At 34.6% G+C, this 22714-nt stretch overlaps 1 protein-coding gene and 1 pseudogene across 1 annotated transcript; both read right to left on the reverse strand.

Moving 5' to 3' along the window:
- Positions 1-2717: 2717 nt before the first annotated feature.
- On the reverse strand, positions 2718-9832 carry LOC132266602 (RNA demethylase ALKBH9B-like). Its single transcript, XM_059767527.1, has 6 exons — positions 9239-9832; positions 8237-8845; positions 4168-4253; positions 3696-4006; positions 3466-3537; positions 2718-3353 (listed from the first exon to the last, which is right to left on the reverse strand). Exons 1-6 carry the CDS (start codon positions 9405-9407, stop codon positions 3029-3031), a joined length of 1572 nt encoding a protein of 523 aa, XP_059623510.1. The 5' UTR covers positions 9408-9832; the 3' UTR covers positions 2718-3028.
- Positions 9833-13063: 3231 nt separating this feature from the next.
- LOC132266603 (RNA demethylase ALKBH9B-like) lies at positions 13064-21336 on the reverse strand (annotated as a pseudogene).
- Positions 21337-22714: the final 1378 nt, after the last annotated feature.

The raw sequence follows: 22714 nt of genomic DNA on the forward strand, positions 1-22714 counted from the left end.
TTAAATTGGTTCTCTCTCTCTCTCTCACTCATATGGGTATTTGGTTTCTTAGTTTAATTGGTCTATTGTCATACACATATACATATAAATATACATACATAGATATATATAATCTTTCTCTTGATGAATTTGTGGACTTTGATTGGGAAGTGAAGGTCAAATCTGTCCTCTTTATTCAGAAATCCTGAGCTGCTTACCTCAGAAGGAGTGCAGCCCCCAAGACACACACTCCCTTTTCTTTAGGGTAATCATCTTATTGATGCTATGTTAAACTCTCCCATATCTCTAAAGATACACCACATGTCATCCCCCACAAAACACACACACACACACTCATCTACTAGTTAGCATGTCACTGCTCTCATTTTCCTTTTATCTTTCCGTCTCATTTACTCCTGGAAAGAGACTAACAAGCAAAATAAAGCAAATCCCAGTTGGCATTTTTTTGGTTAGTTGGCATGTGTTTGGCTTGGCTGGTTTTGCCTAGTACGTAAATTTGAATGTGATCCAAACGATACACAAAAGCATTAAGTTACTCACTTATTAAAATATTATGATTTTATACTTTGAATTTAATCACTATAATGATAAAATTGCATTGTAAAAGTATTGCGAGAAATTTTGAATTCACTTGTTTTTTGTTTTTATTTTCTTAAATATAATTTACATTTATTGGAAAAAGAAATGAAATTCTCTTATGCCTTTGAAATAAAACCCAAACACATTACAGATTTGTAATGTGTGTGTGAGAAGCTTTATGAATTTGAGGGAAAACCAAATCGCATTACTTATTTAATGTGGCAAACTTACCTAGAATAGAGGAATCCTATAGAATTATATATCCTATATAGACTCTGAAGTATAATAGTATAATTTTTTTTTTATTCGAAAATTAGTATAATAGTATAATGGAAGTAAGCGGGCAATAGGGTGGTTTTGGGAGGATGTACTACCCTCCTCTGCTCACTCAAAACCGTCTAAACAGGTGCCCTACCACCTTATTTCCACCAAATGTTTTTGCACCCCGCCCTGGTAGTTTACTCCAAATGTTTTCCCTTTTATTTTATTTTTTCCCAAACACAACTATAATCCACCAATAGTGTTTAACATAAAATTCAATCTACAAATATTTTATAATGGTTTTTACTATTTTATACCTACACTACACTACATAAGGTAGTTTAGTAATTAAACTTAAAAGGAGCAGGGAATCTCAGCCCAAATCCCTTAAACAGTTTCACAAAATCAGTTTAAACGGGACAGGAACCACCATCGAGGAGCAAATTGACATCCCTAAATGGAAGTGGTTTTGTTTTCATGGACAAAATTGATGCACTATTCAAGAAATTTTTAGGAAAAAAAAAAAAAAAAAAAAAACTTGTTATACTATAAAAACAAAAACAAGAAAAATAAATAAGAAATGATGTGGTAGTGGACTATAAATAAATAAGAAAGGAAATGGAAATGGAAATGGAAGTGGAAGTGGAAGTGGAAGTGGAGTGAGCTTTATAGATCTTTCTAAAGATTTGTGTGTGGAGAAATTTTTAAATAAGTCTACAGAAAATAAGTGGAAGTGGAAGTGGACTATAAAAATATCCTATGGAGAGAGATCCCAGTCATCCAAAACTGATAATAGAAGTCACATTTTTTAGATTATTTGATTTTATCTTATCTCTGGTGAACAAAAAATTTAGAATACTATTTGAATTATGCCTTGATTTATTTATTTATTCTAGGAACATGACCTAATTCCGTCTTTGCGAGAAATTGAGTCACAACACTAGCTCTCTTTGGCAATCTCTAACTGAAATTCACTCACTTGTCTGATAAATCACCAGTAACAAAACCATATTGCATCCCATGCTGCAATTTTTGCAATGCCTGCCAACCCTTCAACCTTAAGATATGAAATTGGGTAAAATTCAAAAAAACCCTTCAAGTATGTCTAAATTTGCGAATAACTCCCCTAAATTATGTTTTGTGCACAAAACTCCTTAAATTATCACATTTAATTGCAAAATGTCTCATTGTCTTACCTATTTTTGATTAAATGACCATAATACCCTTTCTTATTGAATATATTTTTCTTGTTGAAATAAATTATGAAAAAAATTCATATTAATTTGACGAAATATTCTCCATTAAATTTGGATAAGTTTGCTTTTAATTTTTTAGATTAATTATTTAAATAAAAATCTTAAATAGAAAATTTTGAAACAATTTAAGTAATTTCTTAATTTTCATGAATATATTGCATTAAAAAGAAGATATTTTTCATTTACATAATATATTAATTTTTCATGAATGCTGTTTGAAAAAGAAAAAAAAAATTATATCAAATTTTTTTAAAGCGAGTATAATAAGTTTTACTATAATACGAATCTATTTATTTTTTTCTATTTTTATAATCAATTGATACTAATTATAAACTTAAGGTAAATGATGTTATTAATATTTAACTAAGAAAAAATATAATAAAAAACAATTTAATAAGAAATGACAAACTTCAAAAGAAAGGGTAATATAGTCTTTTGTGATTGATTTAACCTTAATTGCAACAAATTAATAATTTAGGGAGACAATCTTTAATTTAGGAGAGTTAGTTGCAAAAAGCCAGGAAGGTTTTTTGCACTTTACCCTATGAAATATTTTACTCACAACATTAATTTTAATAAATTTAAAAGAAAAAAGAACCAACCACAGAAAATTACAAAATATTTTCGGAAAAATATTTTTCATTCAAAGAAATGGAGATAAGACACCCTTTTCTGGGCTTCAAGTCACCCGTGTAATTTTACATTCAATTCGAAAACTAGCCAAAAATTTCTGGCATTAGAATCACCCAGCAGCAATCAATACTCTATAACATGAATCATACACTAGCAAGAATATATATACGATGGAAAAATTGACAATGAAAACTGATGACAAACCCTCAAGTATAAGGCCACACCATAAGAACAATAAAACACTATAATATGACACAGACCAGCTGGCATGTGCTTGAATACCAGCACCAATGCACCCATCACCTGTCCAAGTTCACCCAGAACCTCCGCCTATTACCGGGCCCTCGTTGATACCGAGTCGAGTAATGAAGCTCTGACTGCATATTGCCCATCTCTCTGGATGAACCCCTCGCTTGGTCTCTCCTATTCTCTCTTCTTCCTTCAGGCACTCTTCTTCCTTCCTGTCTGTCCACAAGAAGTTTTGATTTTGAAGGGTTCAATCTGTTCGAACTTTTTGGTCTGCTGTCTTCATAGGACAAGGGTTGAAGTCCCTGCAAATCAGGCTCCGGAACAAATCCAATAGGCCATTTTGATTCATCCATTTTCCGGAAAGTAATTGATATCCTATGAGTTAGACAGGAAACATTTTAATCAAAATCATTTATTCAAATAAACAAGAAAGAATATAATAACAAAAACTGCAGTAAAAATAACCAAACTAGAGAGTGTCATGTACCTTTTAGTGGGTACTGCAGACACACAATGCTTAGCCACATCAGCCCCATTTCCATTTAAAACAAGGACAGATCTGGATGAGAACGAAAAACAATGAATTTCAACTTGAAGAATTTGATTTCTAGGAAACAAAAATTAAATTTAATAAATAATCAATAAAAGCATAGCATGCAGTAGATGGAATAAAGGAAACAGGAAATGCATGAAAGCTGATATGCACATCAGGCTTACCCCAAGGGCAGGGGGATTTCGCTAGAACCAGCAAACTCGCCAGGACCCACAACTTCCACGTTTGTTCCAAAGACAATATTACACTGACTCAGAAATGAAACAGTACAAAAAGGTCGAACAAACTGATGGTTGTCAATGTGAGGAGGTATGCAGTCGCCTACATCATAAATGTTGACAATACAGCTGTCAGGTACACAGGATGGAGGAAGAACATGCCATCTTATGAGCCTCCTGATCATCACTTTAAAAAGATGTGGTAAAGGATCCACAATTTCATTCCGTATGATGCCTGGTCGATTACCATTTTTATCCTGCCACAGTATTGAAAATTTGAAATCATAAGCTCTTCTATCCATTGTACACACTTTTTTCGTTCTAGAGCCGTCACACAAGTATCATATCTACTAGAGCTTTGATTAGAAAACTTTACCCGTCAACAATTAATTGGAGAAAAAAGGTAAGAGAAACTTACTGTAGCGTAGTTGTAACAGCAACCAAATTGGATGGTCACACGCCCCTTGCCCCTCATCCACTTTTCTGGTGCAGTATATGTGCGCGCTGCAAAAGCAATACAAATAGATAAATGCCATAGCATAAACATAGACGCTTCTCAACCAGTTCATGGAAGAACAACAATTAAAATGAAAGAAAAACACCCTTTCTAGGGAGAAACCAAAATAGTATCTAGATAATTAAACTTTAAAAATTCTACACGCAGACATGCATAGAATGAAAAATCCACGGCCCCATTAGCCACTGGCACATTCATCTCTTAATATGCAAAGCAACAATAAATTACATTCTTAATCATCTAATTAACCAACAAATCAGATGAAAAAATTTACCCAGTAAGGAGTACAGAAATCGGACCAGCTGACATTCAAAATTTGGAAAGAACCATTTTCTCTTGTGGTCACAGTTTGAAGACTCTTTTAAGTATAATATGCCCAGATAGGCATCCGACACAGAGGCTTAATTACTTAATGTAGCATAACATGACGGACAGACAGTTATTTGTAAGAGGCTAGGCCATGTCTGTCTAGCATCCCGCCGGAGACGACATTTCTACACTCCTAGATACATGTCATACACATCTCAAAAACGTCTACAGTTTTTTCAGAAGAAAATTATAACATAAACACTGAGGAAACAAGTCAAACGTGCTATGGACACTTCAATTTAGCAAAAGAGTACATTTGTGGAAATAAAGATTATAATGGAGTAGAATTAGCAGTATTACACATTTTTAAGTATATGTACTGTATTATTTGAGTTCATTTTCTCAGACAGATATTCATATAAAAATTTAAATAAATGAATAAATCTTAATTGAGAAAACTAATAAAACTAGAATAACAATCATTCATTCATTCTCTTTCCAAATAGCAAGAATGCCTAGGGCCCCACCTGAACAGAGGGACCCAGCAAAAAATGAGAAAACTAATAAAACTAGCATAACAATCATTCATTCATTCTCTCTCCAAGTAGCAAGCATAGGCTGCTCAAGCACTAGACAATGCCTAGGGCCTAAACCCCAGTAACAATATCGTGTTTGAAGCAGATACTTTTAAACATAACCTAAACTGGTAAGAAACTCAAATCCGATGTTTTTAACTTTTCAAGGTTCAAAGTTGCTTCACTGGAAATTAATGGGCCCTTAAAATTTTCATCGGAACTTTAAACAGGTCTCCTTGGGCCTCCAGTTGAATTGAGCCGACCGTGATAGAACGGGTACTTTTGTGAATGAGCCTTGTCTATATCGAGTTGGTAAAAATACCGAAACCTATCAAGGACCTCAGATAGGACCTAATACCACATAAACATATTGTAATTTGAAATATTTTAAATATATATATATATATATATATATGTATTCAATATTTTTGGGTATTCCTAGATGCATGACCAACACATGCCTAAATGAGAAATGGAATTTCCAATGGGGAAAATAAGTGTGTAATCATTGTAGAAATACAAACAAATTTTGAATCCTCGGGTCATCATTAAAGAAGAACAAATGGTGCCTGTTAAGAGTAAATTGTGTAGAACCTACTCTTGACTCAGTGGCCTCAAAAATAACCTCAAGTTTCTATGTGCATATTAGGAAATGTTATATTTTAGTTTTAATATATAATTTTTCAAAAATGTAAAAGTACACCCAATTCAAACAAACAAACAAAAATGGCCTTTAGTCGTGACCTTGAACACTTCCTTTTTATTGCTTATCGTCTTTCTCTCGTAAAGCCTCTTTGCAATTTTTTTACAAAACACATAGTTCCTCTCCTCCACGTTAGTCATTGATATCTCTCCTTTACCCTGTCATTCTTTCTTCAAGACAGAACGGGAAGAGAGATTCATACAAGTCCTCTTTCAGTCTCACTCTTTGTGAATGCAATTTTCATTTTAGGTTTAAAAAAAAAAAAAAGAGAGAGTTTTTGTGAATTGACTTTTCAAATAATTAAAACTATAGAAGTCTTGCAATTTAGTTAGATTATTCCATATATCAAATAAATTATCATGTAACATTCAAAATATAAAATCTCGTCAATGACACTCATAAATGTATAGAAAAGAATTATTATCAATTGATATTTAAGTTTTCATATTTCTATTTTAGTGAAAAAAAAAACAAAAAATTCAATAATAACAATGACGTTGTTCAACACAGCCCCCACTAACTTAAATGCATGGCTCTGCCACTAGTTATCTATACCTTCATAACTTTTATGACCACAAATGCACATGAACGATAAATATAGTAGTTATTCAATTAAAAATGTTTAAACAATTTGATAACATAATCTAAAGTGTGGGAAGTGCATATTTCAAATAATTAAGCAAATACAATGATAAATTGAATACAGGTGACTGACAACGTGATTGATATATAATTATATGTATTGATAATTAAGAAATTACTAGTTAGTGAATAATAATTAATAATTTGGTATATCCTATATCTATTTTATTTTATTTTATTGATAAGTTCATATACTGTATTTAGTTCTTATTAAGTTAATAACTATTGTTTACCAATAAGTAATCTATGTATCAAATAACAAGTACAAGCAGCCTGGCACTTTATTAAATATTAACTTTATAAGATCATAATTTCATATATTAAACTCTTTATAGTATTTAGTAACTATTATTATCTAGTATTAGGATATGTTTCCTGTGGGTTTAGAGGCTGATGTTGTTTAAAAATAACAATAAAAATGATTTAGGAAAACGTAGAAGAAATGGAAAAACCTTACCCACTGAAACTACTTACGGTGCCACAACAAAATGTGATGGTATGCAATGGCTTTTTACTGCATGTAACAGCCCGTTACAACTTTTAAAGCTGTGAATTTTAGTAGGACAATGTTATTGTAAGTGATAGTATCGCCAAATGCCTTCATGTAATGTTACAGCCAATGTTAAATACCATATTCGATATTATATGTGATGTTTTCTATTATTGTTATTTTTTGAAGGACATTGCTCTAAGGTATAATACCAGAAAACCCAGTTTAAAATCTCGAAGCAGTTCCCGAAGATCAAACAGCTATACTAATAGAGTCAACTAGGACTAAAATTCGTCCAATGCCAAAAAGAAGAAAAAGAAACTTTTTGTAGATGTCAGACAAATAATAAATTCATAATTTCATTTATTTTTCAACTTATGACCCTAGTAAGAAACTGCAAGCTTATATGAGAGCAGGGAAGCTACCCATATCTATCAAAATTAACACTGGAATGCATTTAAAAATAAATAAAGAAAGAACTAGAATTCAAAATAGAACAAAGGATCCAATTATTTAATGCATATAGATTTTGGGATGGAATGATCAAATAGTTAAGGATCTCTAGTTAAGCAAAAGGTTGAAGTCATAGACGCCATGAAGCGCAATACAACGAGATAGAACTAGCTCTACAGGATATACAAATAATACAATTACTTGACACCCACAAGAAACCCTGACTTTTGCTTGAATTCCCTTGACATACAGCATACAGCATATTAGAAGGTAACTGATGACCTAGGGAGCATTATAAAGATAGAAAAATAGAGCTAATACAAGGACTAATAACCTAGAGCAGTGGGAAAATGAAAAATAGAGTTAATTTAACAAAAAAATCATGTCGGTGCAAGTTAAGTCTCATAAACCATCATGAACAATGAGTCAACAAATTGCTGATGTTGTTATTTAAGAATGAAGAACCTCTACAAGATTCTTTCGTGATTTTTCCTACCAGTCTAATTTTTATGGCAGTTATACAGAAATTGCAATCAGGATGTTCTCATGTCCAGCCTCTATGTAAATAGGTTTCGCAATGACTCATACAACAAGTTCCAATCATCCTTGAAATTAGCTTTTCCACAACATCATTTGATGTGAAAAAAACCTTGTCTAATCTTTAATCCAAAGAACCATGATCCTAATGACAACAAACAATTAAATACAGTAAAGAGGAAAGTAAGAGAAAAAAATTAAAGCATTATGACAAGCACTGCACAAAGTTTTATGGACTAGTGGTGGACTGAATAGACTAACCTTTCAATTCCCCATTCTTTCCCTTCTCCTCAAGGGAATACACAAAGTCAACTATCCTCTTCTGCTCCACAGCACTGAAAACCCCCGTGTGGAGTTCCAGTCCATCAAGAATGTTAACAATTTTTCTTTCAACTCTCTCCAAAGAGATAAAATCCTTCTTCCTCTGTACTTTATTAAACCGGATATACTCTCTTTCATCTCTTGACAATTCCGGCTTCAGCCTGTCCTTAGCTGCCATTATCACCTCTCCTGAAAGCGCATGCCCATTTGATTCATTCTCTTCCTCTGCCTCAAGCTCATCTTCCTGCGCCATATCAGCCCATGACATTTTTGCTCTCGGGCTTTCAACATGTGATGGGGAGCCTGTCATTCTGCTGGTCGAGGTGGACTCACCAACAGGGTCCAACCACCCATTCACCCCATCTTTCCAACTTCCCAGCGAACTTGTATCTGCCGTATCATTCATGTCTGCCCCATCCTTCCAACTCCCCAGGGAATTCGAGTCCCAATTGTCCTGATTGTTACGAATCTCATTCAAATCCACATCATTTGAACTCAAAATCCCAATTTTCTCTTCTTTGTTCAAGATTTCCACATCCTCGGCAACTTCTACAATTATCCCAACAAACACGCAACCAAATTTTCCAATCGGATTACATAAGCACTCAACAAAACCGTTAATTTCTAAAAATTGAATACCAGCCGAAACCCTAACAATACGGGACGAATTACGAAATAACAGAACCAAAACGAAACATAGAAAACCCCTTAGGCAAATCATAAATTAAACAAATCATATTAGGTTTTATTATGTTTAATTTATGATTTGCCTATGAATATTAGGGTTTGGTTCGTATTAGGGGTTTTATGGTTCGTTCTGGTTCTGTTTTCTTCGTAATTCGTCCCCTATTGTTAGGGTTTCGGCTATATATATATTTGTCATGGACATTAATATCAATTAACGAGCAGTGTGTGTGGGTGTGAAAAGAGGGATTTTAGTACCTGGATCAAGGGATCGAATGCGATCTGCGAGGGTTCGAGTGCAGCGGCCACAGAGAACTCTGGAGAGGAAAGGAAGCCAATTGGAGAGAAATTCCGACGCGATTCGCAGATCGGTGGCGTTGTAGCTCAGGAGGAACGGGTCGTCCGTTCGAGTTCGCTGGCCGTTCATGGCGTTTTCTCCAACCAAGAAGTCAGAGAATCGGTGGTGGTCCGGTAGATTAAAGAGAAAGGCGGGCACAAACTCTTTCTTAGGATTCTCTGGGTGTGGTGTGTGTGTGTGTGTGTGAGAGAGAGAGAGAGAGAGCAACCGCCTATGAATATCTATTAAGTCACCTTCAAAAAGAGAAAAAAACTAGTCGCCGCTTCATGCCTCTCCTTCTGATGCTGATCTTTTCACGGGCCATTAAAAACAAAGAATTTTTTTCTCCGCGTTTGAGATTTTCTCCCACGCGTGTGAGACTCGGTAGAGCTCTTTCTCTCTTCGCACCAGATTATCATTGATGCCTACCATCTCTCCAATTTTGAAACCTTAATATTCATCATTTTTTTCTCAAGTCGACCCCCACTACTTGTTGATCTCCTCCGTTCTCAAACCGTCAAATATATCCTAATACTTTAATGGGTAAAGTGCAAATAACCCCCTGAACTATGGAGAAATTTGCAACTAACTCCCTGAACTATCAAAAATGCGAAAAACCCCTCAAACTATACAAAAAAGTTGCAGATCACCCCATCCGGTGACCGGCCGTCCAAAAATGAGCGCGTGATTCACACGCGACAGACAAATTAAGTTTTTTGGACAATAATGCCCTTCTATATATGAAAATACCAAATTATCCTATAACCACCACCACCGTCGTCTACGACCACCACCACCTTCTGCAACCACCAACATAACCACCACCACCGTCCGCAACCACCAACATAACCACCACGAAACCCTCCTGAACTCATGCCAAAACACACCGTTAAACGAAATCAAACCCACCACCATCACTACCACCTCCATCGGCATCTCAACGGCACACCACCAAACCCAATCGAACCAGTACACAAACCCACAGCCACCACCCCAATCCCGCCACCACCATCACCCGTCATCACCAACCACAGCCTAACCTTCTCTCCATCAAACCCATCACACACCGTGAAACCAAACCCCCACTAACCCACTGCCATCACCCCCTTCAATCACAATCTCTGGTTCTCCCTCGGGAACGAAGGCGGTATGGAACTGCTACTCGGTGGCGTCGAATTTCGGTCTGATAGCGGAGCACTAGTATGGGCGGCGATGGATCCGTATGCGAGCAACGAAGCTTTCAATTGCAGCAACGGCGATCTGTTCAAGTGGAAGCACTTGTGGAGAATGATTGCGGAGTAATTTGGGGTCGATGAAAACGAGAAGTGGGTGACCGTCCCGATCGGAACAGGGAGGTTGGTGGATGAGGCGAAGCTCGGCCGCTGTGCAGCTAAGCCGCAACCAGCCCATCGCCGCGAGTTAACCATGGCCGAACCAGCCCATTGCCGTTCAGCCCACCTTGCTCGCCGGTCCTCTCCACCATCCGAGCTCGTTCCAGCTGTCACCGCAAGAGACGGTGGCGGGGCAGGCGCAGGAGATGACGGCAGCGAGATCCCAGCAGCGACGAGGATGATTTGGGTTTTGACGCGTCGACTCCGCATCGTCACCATAATCGCCGACTTACCTCCTCTTCCGTCACCATAATCGCCGCCGCCGCCACCATCTTTTTCCTTCATTTTCTTCATGATTCAATCTCCAGCCTGATGCTTCTCTCTCTCTTCAATCTCCAATGTTATATATATATATAAACACATATATATAAATTCAGTTTAAAACCAGAAATATATATATATATATATATATATATATATATATATATATATGTTTATTTATTATTTTATTTCTTTATATATATATATATAATCATAAGGGCAATTCAGACTTTTTATTTTTCCGGTTAAGTCGGTCACCGGAATGGACTGAAATGCAACAAATTCATAGTTTAGGGGGTTTTTTTTAGTCTAGGGGGGTTAGTTGCAATTTGTCAATAGTACAGGGGGGTTATTTGCACTTTACCCTACTTTAATTGCAATCTTTAGAGTTTAGAGATTATTTAAGAGGTAACATTCATTGCAAGTCATATTTGTTGCAATTCCACCTTTAAAATGACATCAACTATTCATCTAAAGGAGAATTGACTTCTTTAAAATTTTTATAAAATCAATTAGGATTCATTTACCAATTTTTTTTTTTATTTGGACTAGTTTAGTTTCTTATGTAACAGATTGCAATACGAAAGTTTTTCTTTCTATTTTAACAGTTGGGTGATCTAATGTTTTGGTGTATAAATTTCCCTGAAAGAAAATTCATTTGTGGGTTTAAAAAAAAAAAAATCTCAAACACGGAGAATTTGTTTTATTTTTTATTTTTCATCTTTTCTTTTAAAATTTAATTTTTTGGACACATGTCATGTTATTGTTGTATCAACATCAAAAGGAAAGACCTACTAATGCGACCAAGGCAAGCTTTTCTATAAGTATAATTCAATTCCATGTATTTTATAATATTCAAAATGAATAAATAATAATAACACCTTATTTTTTTTTTCAGATACTTCAAATTAATATCAATCTATTAATTTAATATAGTCTAATGGAATATGTCCTCGTAACTATGAAAAAATTGTATATTACCCTCCTAGTTTTATTTTTGGCAAATAACCACCATAAAAAATACTAATTTTTGCAAGAGACTCTTCCATCAAGAAGAAATTAAAAATTAATAATCAAGGCACTGATAGTAACAAAATTTATTTAAAATTAATTGTCAAAGACCCTCTTAAATATAAGTATTTGTATATTGCCCACTTATTTAAGGGGTACATACAAATTTTTATAATTTAAAGAAACTTTTATGCAATTAATATTAAAGGCAACTTATAGGGCCTTATTTGCAAGCATTGGACATTTTGATCCAGAGTAACGAATATACATTACACACATATATATATTAACATAATTATACCTCTATGTAATTAACCTCATATATCTACTAGAGGGCAAAATTGATGGTATGGGTTAATGCCACAAACGCCAGCTATTTTTTTGAGAAATTATTAGATGGTCCCAATTTATTTGAAACTTAGTAAACTAATTCAATTAAAACCCTTCGATCATGAAACTTTGTAATTTATTAATATACTCTTGTGGGGTCATTTTCTCAATCTGAGAGTCGGTATTTAACTAGTTCACCAAGTGTTAACAGTTCAGGACCATCTAATAATTTCTCTCATTTCTCATCAGCTTAAATTGATGACCACTCTCTTGGGAAGATAAAAAAGGGATGGAAAATTTAAATATATATATATATATAATGGAATACGAAGGATGACCTAAATTTTTTCCCAAGGGGTGATGTCAATTCCTTTTTTTAGTTTAATTAATCGGAAAAGAAAAGAAATAGGTGAGTAAATTTATTTAATAACAATACTTTTACTATATATGAGGCACGAATGTTGGCTATTCCATTTTTACCGGAAGTTCACGGGTTCGAAAAGGGAGTTCAAAAAGGGAAAAAATCTCCTTTCCGACCTAGGAATGGCAAGAATGTTGAGATTATCAAAGGTTAGTAGAAGAAAGGCAAGGAACAAAGCTGGGATTTATCTCCTTTGTTGGCCAATTTATCTGCACACCATAGCACAATGAGTAAAGTTCTATATGGTTATTTTCTCAACAACCTAATTGTTAGATCTCCACGTAAAATATATATATATTTGATAATACAATTTAAATATCACTTTAAAAAAATAATAATAATAAGCTTCACTTAAAATTGAGTAAAATTGTCAATTTCACTTAAATGTTACATACTTGAAATTCTGTACTTAATTTTAAATTTTATCAAACAGTATTAAGGATTCTCCTGCGGATCATCATCATCACCAGTGGGAGAACCCTTCTCTCTCCTTCATGTTCAGGGATTGTGTAGTTAACACGGAGCTTGTTTAGCGAAAAAATTATTAGATGGTCAGGACCATGTAGTACCGGCAATTCACAAGGCGTCATACAACCCCAGCAACCAAATTGGATGGTTACACGCCCCTTGCCCCTCGCCCCTCATCCACTTTTCTGGTGCAGTATATGTGCGCGCTGCAAAAGCAATACAAGTAGATAAATGCCATAGCATAAACATAGACGCTTCTCAACCAGTTCATGGAAGAACAACAACAAAAATGAAAGAAAAGCACCCTTTCTAGGGAGAACCAAAATAATATCTAGATAATTAAATTTTAAAATTCTACACGCGGATGTGTATAGAATCCACGGCCACGTTAGCCAGGCACATTCATCTCTTAATATGCAAAGCAACAATAAATTACATTCTTAATCATCTAATTAACCAACAAATCAGATGAAAAATTTTACCCAATAAGGAGTACAGAAATCGGACCAGTTCACATTCAAATTTTGGAAAGTGCCATTTTCTCTTGTGGTCACAGTTTGAAGACTCTCAAGTACAAAATACCCAGATAGGCATCCGACACACAGGCTTAATTACTTAATGTAGCATAACATGACGGACAGACGGTTATTTGTAAGAGGCTAGGCCATGTCTCTCTAGCATCATGCCGGAGACAACATTTCCACACTCCTAGATACATGGCATACACATCTAGAAAACGTCTACAGTTTTTTTCAAAAGAAACTTATAACATACACGCCGAGGAAACAAGTCAAACATGCTATGGATACTTCAATTTAGCAAAAGAACACATTTGTGGAAATAAAGATTATAATGGAGTAGAATTAGCAGTATTGCACATTTTTAAATACATGTACTATATTATTTGAGTTCATTTTCTCAGACAGATATTCATATAAAAATTTAAATAAATGAATAAATCTTAATCAAGAAAACTAATAAAACAAGCATAACAATCATTCATTCATTCTCTTTCCAAATAGCACGCAGAGGAAGCTCAAGCACTAGGCAAATGCCTAGGGCCCCACCTGAACAGAGGGGCCCAGTAAAAAAAGAGAAAACTAATAAAACTAGCATAACAATCAATCATTCATTGTCTCTCCTAGTAGCAAGCAGAGGAGGCTCAAGCACTAGACAATTGCCTAGGGCCCCAATAAAAAAAGGCCCAATCAGATTTCATATTGCTCCCAATGTAGTTTTTCATCTGATATGCTTCAATTCCTTGGTGTGGATCCATAAATATTTTGAATTTAAAAAGTAAACTCTTCCAATTCTTAGATTTCTATATTCTACTTCAATTACATCTTTTTCTAGTACTTTTCTTTATTATTATAGAATTTGTCCAACTTGTATTACCCTTTTTTTCTTCTAAACTTCTTTTTGCTAACAATTTGTGCGATTGTTGTCAAAACCTAACTTTTCATTCCTCAAAAATCATACATCACACAAGGCTGGTATCTGAAGATTTCTTAAAATTGTCAAAGGCAAACCAGAAAAAGAAAAAAAATGTCTAAAAATGAAAAATAATCACCAAATGGCATTTTGGCAATGCTATAACTTCACCCCGGTAACAATGTCGTGTTTGAACCAGATACTTTGAAACATAACCTAAACTGGTAAGAAACTCAAAATTCGTTGTTTTAACTTTTCAAGGTTCAAAGTTGTTTCACTGGAAATTAAAGGGATCTTAAAATTTTCATCGGAACTTTAAACAGTTCTCCTAAGGCCTCCAGTTGTATTGGGCTGATCCTGATAGAACGGGTACTTTTGTGAATGAGCCTTGTCAATATCGAGTTAGTAAAAATACCAAAACCTATCGGGGACCTCAGATAGGACCTAATACCACAAACATTTTGTAATTTGAAATATTTTAAAATATATATATATGTATGTATTGAGAAATGGAATTTCCAATGGGGAAAATAAGTGTGTAATCGTTGTAGAATACAAACAAATTTTGAATCCTCGGGTCATCTTTAAAGAAAAACAAATGGTGCCTGTTAAGAGCAAGTTGTGTAGAACCTACTCATGACTCGGTAGCCTGGAAAATAACCTCAAGTTTCTATGTGCATATTAGGAAAGTCATATTTTAGTTTTAATATATAATTTTTTCAAAATTGTAAAAGCGCACCCAATTCAAACAAACAAACAAAAATGGACCTTGAACACTTCCTTTTTATTGCTTATCATCTTTCTCTCATAAAGCCTCTTTGCAATATTTTTACAAAACATATATAGTTCCTCTCCTCGACGTTAGTCATTGATATTTCTCTTTTACCCTGTCATTCTTTCTTCAAGACAGAAATGGGAAGAGAGAATCATACAAGTCCTCTTTCAGTCTCTCTTTGTGAATGAAATTTTCATTTTAGGTTATAAAAAATAAATAAAAAAATAAAAAGAATAAGAGTTTTTGTGAATTGACATTTCAAATAATTAAAACTACAGTAGTCATGCAATTTAGTTTGATTATTTAATATATCAAATAAATTATATTAACTGCATGTAACAGCCTGTTACAACTTTTAGAGCTGTGAATTTTAGTAGGACAATGTTATTGTAAGTGATAGTATCGCCAAATGCCTTCATGTAATGTTATGGCCAATATTAAAAACCGTATTCTATATTATATGTTCTGTTTTCTATTATTGTTATTTTCTGATGGACATTGCCCTAAGTTATAATGCCATAGAAAACCCAGTTTAAAATCTCGAAGCAGTTCCCCAAGATCAAACAGCTATACTAATAGAGTCAACTAGGACGAAAATTCGTACCATGCCAAAAAGAAGAAAAATAAACTTTTTGTAGATGTCATAATTTCATTTATTTTTCAACTTATGACGCTTGTAAGAAACTGCAAGCTTATATGAGAGCAGTGAAGCTACCCGTATCTATCAAAATTAATACCGGAATGCATTTAAAAATAAATAAAGAACGAACTAGAATTAAAAATAGAACAAAGAATCCAATTATTTATTGCATATAGATTATGGAATGGAATGATCAAGTAGTTAAGGATCTCTAGTTAACCAAAAGGTTGAAAGTCAGAGATACCATGAAGCAATACAATGAGATAGAACTAGCTCTACAGGATATACAAATAATACAATTACTTGACACCCACAAGAAACCCTTAGTTTTGCTTGAATTCCCTTGACATACAGCATACAGCATACTAGAAGGTAACTGATGACCTAGGGAGCATTGTAAAGATAGCAAAATAGAGCTAATACAAGAACCAATAACCTAGGGCAGTGGAAAAATGAAAAATAGAGTTAATTTAACCTCAGTGCAAGTTAACGCACATAAACCATCATGAACAATGACTCAACAAATTGATGCTGTTGTTATTTAAGAATGAAGAACCTCTACAAGATTTTCTCGTGATTTTTCCTACCATTCTAATGCTTATGGCAGTTATAAAAAAATTGCAATCAGGATGTTCTCATGTCCAGCCTCCATGTAACTAGGCTTCGCCACGACTCATACAACAAGTTCCAATAATCCTTGAAATTAGCTTTTACACAAATGATAAATGAAAAAACATGGGTTTGACTTTCCATATATGGAGGGGAATTGGCTATCAAAACATGATAAATGGTCATCATTCGATGTACAAAAACCTTGTCTAATCTTTAACCCAAAAAAACATGATTCTAATGACAACAAACAATTAAATACAGTAAAGAGTAAAGTAAGAGAAAAAAAAATTAAAGCATTATGACAAGCACTGCACAAAGTTTTATGGACTAGTGGTGGACTAACCTTTCAATTCCCCATTCTTTACCTTCTCCTCAAGCAAATACACAAAGTCAACTATCCTCTTCTGCTCCACAGCACTGAAAACCCCCGTGAGGAGCTCCAGCCCATCAAGAATGTTAACAATTCTCCCTTCAACTCTCTCCAAGCAGATATAATCCTTCTTCCTCTGAACGTTATTAAACCGGATGTACTCTCTTTGATCTCTTGACAACTCCAGCTTCGGCCTATCCTTAGCTGCCATTATCACCTCTCCTGATAGTGCATGCCCATTTGATTCATTCTCTTCCTCTGCCTCAAGCTCATCTTCCTGCACCATCTCAGCCCACGACTTTTTGCTCTCCGGCTTTCAACATGTGATGGGGAGCCTGTCATTCCGCTTGTCAAGGTGGACTCACCAACAGGGTCCAACCACCCATTCGCCCCCATCTTTCCAACTTCCCAGCAAATTTGTATCTGCTGTATCATTCATATCTGCCCCATCCTTTTAACTCCCCAGGGAATTGGAGTCACAATTGTCCTGATCGTCACTAATCTCATTCAAATCCACATTATTTGAACTCAAAATCCAACTCTCTCTTCTTTGTTCAAGATTTCCAAATCGTCGGCAACTTCTACAATTATCCCAACAACACACAACCAAATTTTCCAATCAGATTACAAAAGCACTCAACAAAACCGTTAATTTCTAAAAATTGAATACCAGCCGAAACCCTAACAATAGGGGTCGAATTATGAAGAAAACAGAACCAAAACGAAACATAAAAAAACCCCTAATACAAACCAAACCCTAATATTCATAGGCAAATCATAAATTAAACAAAACCAATATATATATATATATTTGTCATGGACATTAATATCAATTAAAGAACAGTGTGTGTGTGTGTGATACATAAAAAGAGGGCTTTTTGTACCTGGATCAAGGGATTGAATGCTATCTGAGAGGGTTCGAGTGCAGCACAAAGATCTCTAGAGAGGAAAGGAAGCCAATTGGAGAGAAATTCCGATGCGATTCGCAGGTCGGTGGCGTTGTAGCTCAGGAGGAACAGGTCGTCCGTTCGAGTTCGCTGGCCGTTCATTGCATAAGTCAAAGAATCGGTGGTGGTTAGGTAGATTACAGAGAATGGAAGGAACAAACTCTGAACTTCCCCTCCTATATAATGATGATGCGTGGAGAAGACGCAAAGCAAGATAGTTCTGAGTAGGGTTGCAAGTTGGGCTGGCCCAACCCAACCTCAAAGGCTCAACCTAAATTCGGGTTGGGTTGGGTTGGGCAAGCCCGAATTCTACCCAAAATGGGTTATGTCCAAAATTGGGCTGGGTTGGGCGGGTTTCACGGGTCTCTCTTTTTCTTTTTCTTTTTTTCTTTTTTTCGCTTTTACAAATATGCAAATTGCATTTTCCTTTTCCATTTTTGTAAACATCAAATTTTTTAAGAAAATTTTATTTTTTAAACACCAATATTTTGGGCGGGTCTCACACGGTCAAAGTTTTTAAAACAGTGATGGACTAATAACATGAATTTGATTTTTTATCATTTTTCAAATATATTGATGGAATTAGAATATGTATTTAAGGAAAATTACCTAATTACATATTACAACATTAAATTTAATTAACTCCGGTGCCTTAAGGTGTTTGTCTGCAGTTAATAAATCTGAAATTACATATTTACTCTCTTAAATAAATAAATAAAGGTGAAAGGACATGAAAATATGATATTGCAAAACGACGTAGTATTTTCTAATGGCAATATCACCCCCACCTAGGGTTCACAATCTTCACGATTTTTACCCTCCGCTCATGATTTTTTTCACCCACGGTTCCACCAGTGACCGACAAGTGGTTTTCTTGAAACCTTTAATTTGAAATTGAAAAAAATATTTAATTTTATATTTGACACTACCAAAAAAAGAAGAGAAAAAAAATAATTTTGATAACATATAATTAGAAATATAAGAAAATTTATTCAAAATTCAAACAAATTTTTTTGGGACTACAATTTCAAAATTCGTACCATGCCAAAAAGAAGAAAAATAAACTTTTTGTAGATGTCAGACAAATAATAAATTTATAATTTCATTTAATTTTCAACTTATGACCCTAGTAAGAAACTGCAAGCTTATATGAGAGCAGTGGAGCAACCCATATCTATCAAAATTAATACTGGAATGCATTTAAAAATAAAAAAAGAAAGAACCAGAATTAAAAATAGAACAAAGAATCCAATTATTTAATGCATATAGATTTTGGAATGGAATGATCAAATAGTTAAGGATCTCTAGTTAAGCAAAAGGCTGAAAGCCATAGACCCCATGAAGCGCAATACAACGAGATAAAACAAGCTCTACAGGATCTACAAATAATACAATTACTTGACACCCACAAGAAACCCCGACTTTTGCTTGAATTCCCTTGACATACAGCATACAGCATACAGCATACAGCATATTAGAAGGTAACTGATGACCTAGGGAGCATTGTAAAGATAGAAAAATAGAGCTAATACAAGGACCAATAACCTAGAGCAGTGGAAAAATGAAAAATAGAGTTAATTTAACAAAAAATCATGTCGATGCATGTTGAGTCTCATAAACCATCATGAACAATGATTCAACAAATTGCTGCTCTTGTTATTTAAGAATGAAGAACCTCTACAAGATTTTTTCGTGATTTTTCCTACCATTCTAATTTTTATGGCAATTATAAAGAAATTGCAATCAGGATTTCTCATGTCCAGCCTCTATGTAAATAGATTTCGCCATCACTCATACAACAAGTTCCAATAATCCTTGAAATTAGCTTTTACACAAATGATAAATGAAAAAACATGGGTTTGACTTTCCATATGTGGGGTGAACTGGCTATCAGAACATGATAAATGGTCATCATTCAATGTACAAAAACCTTGTCTAATCTTTAACCCAAAGAACCATGACCTAATGACAACAAACAATTAAATACAGTAAAGAGGAAAGTAAGAGAAAAAAAAATTAAAGCATTATCACAAGCACTGCACAAAGTTTTATGGACTAGTGGTGGACTGAATAGACTAACCTTTCAATTCCCCATTCTTTCCCAAGCAAATACACAAAGTCAACTATCCTCCACAGCACTGAAAACCATGTGTGGAGTTCCAGCCCATCAAGAATGTTAAGAATTTTTCCTTCAAGTCTCTCCAAAGAGATAAAATCCTTCTTCCACCGAACGTTATTAAACCGGATGTACTCTCTTTGATCTCTTGACAACTCCGGCTTCGACCTGTCCTTGGCTGCCATTATCACCTCTGCTGACATCACATGCCCATTTGATTCATTCTCTTCCTCTGCCTCAAGCTCATCTTCCTGCACCATATCAGCCCATGACATTTTTGCTCTCGGGCTTTCAACAGGTGATGGGGAGCCTGTCATTCCGCTGGTCGAGGTGGATTCACCAACAGGGTCCAACCACCCATTCGCCCAATCTTTCCAACTTCCCATCAAATTTGTATCTGCCGTATACCGTATCATTCCTATCAGCCCCATCCTTCCAACTCCCCAGGGAATTCAAGTCACAATTGTCCCGAATGTCAGGAATCTCATTCAAATCCACATTATTTGAACTCAAAATCCCAATTTTCTCTTCTTTGTTCGAGATTTCCACATCCTCGGCAGCATCTACAATTATCTCAACAAACACACAACCAAATTTTCCAATCACATTAAATAAGCACTCGACAAAACCGTTAATTTCTAAAAAAAACCCTAACAATAGGGGACGAATCACGAACAAAACAGAACAAAACGAAACATAAAAAACCCATAATACAAACCAAACCCTAATATTCAGAGGCAAATCATAAATTAAACAAAACCAATATATATATATATACATATACATTTGTCTTGAACATTAATATCAATTAACGACGAACAGTGTGTTAAAATAGGGATTTTAGTACCTGTATCAAGGGATCGAATGCGATCTGCGAGGGTTCGAGGCATGCGCTGTCAGGTGATAGTGGCTGCTAAGGACAGGCCGAAGCTGGAGTTGTCAAGAGATCAAAGAGAGTACATCCGGTTTAATAACGTTCAGAGGAAGAAGGATTATATCTGCTTGGAGTGCAGCGGCCACAGAGACCTCTGGAGAGAAAAGGAAGCCAATTGGAGAGAAATTCCGCCGCGATTCTCATGTCGGTGGCGTTGTAGCTCCGGAGGAACGGGTCGTCCGTTCGATCGCTGGCGGCGTTTTCTCCAACCAAGAAGTCAGAGAATCGGTGGTGGTCCGGTAGACGGTTCTAAGTAGGGCTGGCCCAACCCTACTAATAATATGAATTTGATCGTTTATCATTTTTCAAATATATTGATGGAATTGGAATATGTTTTTAATAAAAGACGTAATATTTTCTAATGGCAATATCACCCTCAGCTCAGTTAATTTTTTTCGCTCACATGCTACTCACGGTTGCACTGGTGACCGATCAGTGGTTTTCTTGGAACCTTTAATTTGAAGTTGAAAAAATATTTAATTCTATATTTGACACCTACCAAACAAAAAAGAAGAGAAAAAAAAAAAGGAATTTTGATAACATATAATTAGAAATATAAGAAAATCTATTCAAAATTCAAACTAATTTTTTTGGGACTACAATTTCAAGAAGTCAATTATATACTTTGAAAAAGAACAAAAAGTTAAAAAAGTTTAAGGTATCATTGTATCTCTGGAAGATATTGATATTCAAATTATCAATCATTAATGCACATATATTGAATTTTAAAGTTTGACCGAATTGCTAGGAACTGATGCAAATTTTCTACCCCCTCTCTATTAAAAAAATAAATAAATAATTATCCCTTTATTAAAATCTAACTTTTTAAGATTATAATTTTAAAATTTTTTTTAGAATAATGGTACTTTGACTTTTTAATTGTAACATATTTATTTTGGGATATTAAAAAAAAAAAAAAAAAATTGTGAACATTATTCTTTTTTAGTTGTTTTGGAACCTTCACCTGTAAGAAGAAAAAAATGAAGGGAAAAAGAAAAAAAGAGAGAGAGAGAGAAGGAAGAGAGAGGAGAGAAAAGGGCAAACTATATATATATATATATATATATATATATATATATATATATATTTCTTAAGTTTTTTATTTTTTTATTTTGGGTTGGGTTCAGGTTGAGCTCGAGCCCAACTCGAATATGCATGGGTTTTGAGTAGGACTATAATTCGGGCGGGTTTAAGGTATAACTTGAACCCAACCCACCATATGAAATGCTAAACCCAAGCTCAACTAGAACCCTCTCCTCAACCTAACTAGTCAACTCAAACCCAACCCTTCCTTTTACTTTTAAATTCAGGCTTGCAACTTCGGCTTAAATTTCGGATTAATTCGGGTTACTCATATGGCTAATCTTTACATCGAAAATTTAATATGATCTTGAATTAGTTTTAGATTAAATTACTCTTAAACAAGAAAAAGTTTAAAGACTTTTTGTAAATTTTTAATATATTGCAAACAAATTTTTAGAAAACTAATTCTCCTAAATATTAACATACAATAAGTTAAGATTTAACAAAAGAAATTGAAAAGAAAAAAAATAATAATCATAGTTTAAATATCATATATAATGTATTTTAAAGTAAAAATATATATGAAAATAATATTAGAATTCGGGTTCGGGTTGGCTCGGGTTGCTAGCACTTTAACCCGAACCCAACCCTAATTAAATTCGAATTT

This window comes from Cornus florida, unplaced genomic scaffold, assembly GCF_030987335.1.
Source record: "Cornus florida cultivar Cherokee Brave unplaced genomic scaffold, ASM3098733v1 CherokeeBrave_3.0.0_Hap2_Chr07, whole genome shotgun sequence".
Lineage (NCBI taxonomy): Eukaryota > Viridiplantae > Streptophyta > Magnoliopsida > Cornales > Cornaceae > Cornus > Cornus florida.

What these genes read in the sequence shown, in the direction of transcription:
- LOC132266602 (XM_059767527.1), bottom strand. Translation starts at nt 9,407, where the DNA reads ATGAACGGCCAGCGAACTCGAACGGACGACCCGTTCCTCCTGAGCTAC. An exon ending in CATTCGATCCCTTGATCCAG is followed by an intron (nt 8,846 to 9,238) that starts GTACTAAAATCC and finishes GGATAATTGTAG; the next exon opens with AAGTTGCCGAGGATGTGGAA. An exon ending in GCTGTTACAACTACGCTACA is followed by an intron (nt 4,007 to 4,167) that starts GTAAGTTTCTCT and finishes ATACTGTGGCAG; the next exon opens with GATAAAAATGGTAATCGACC.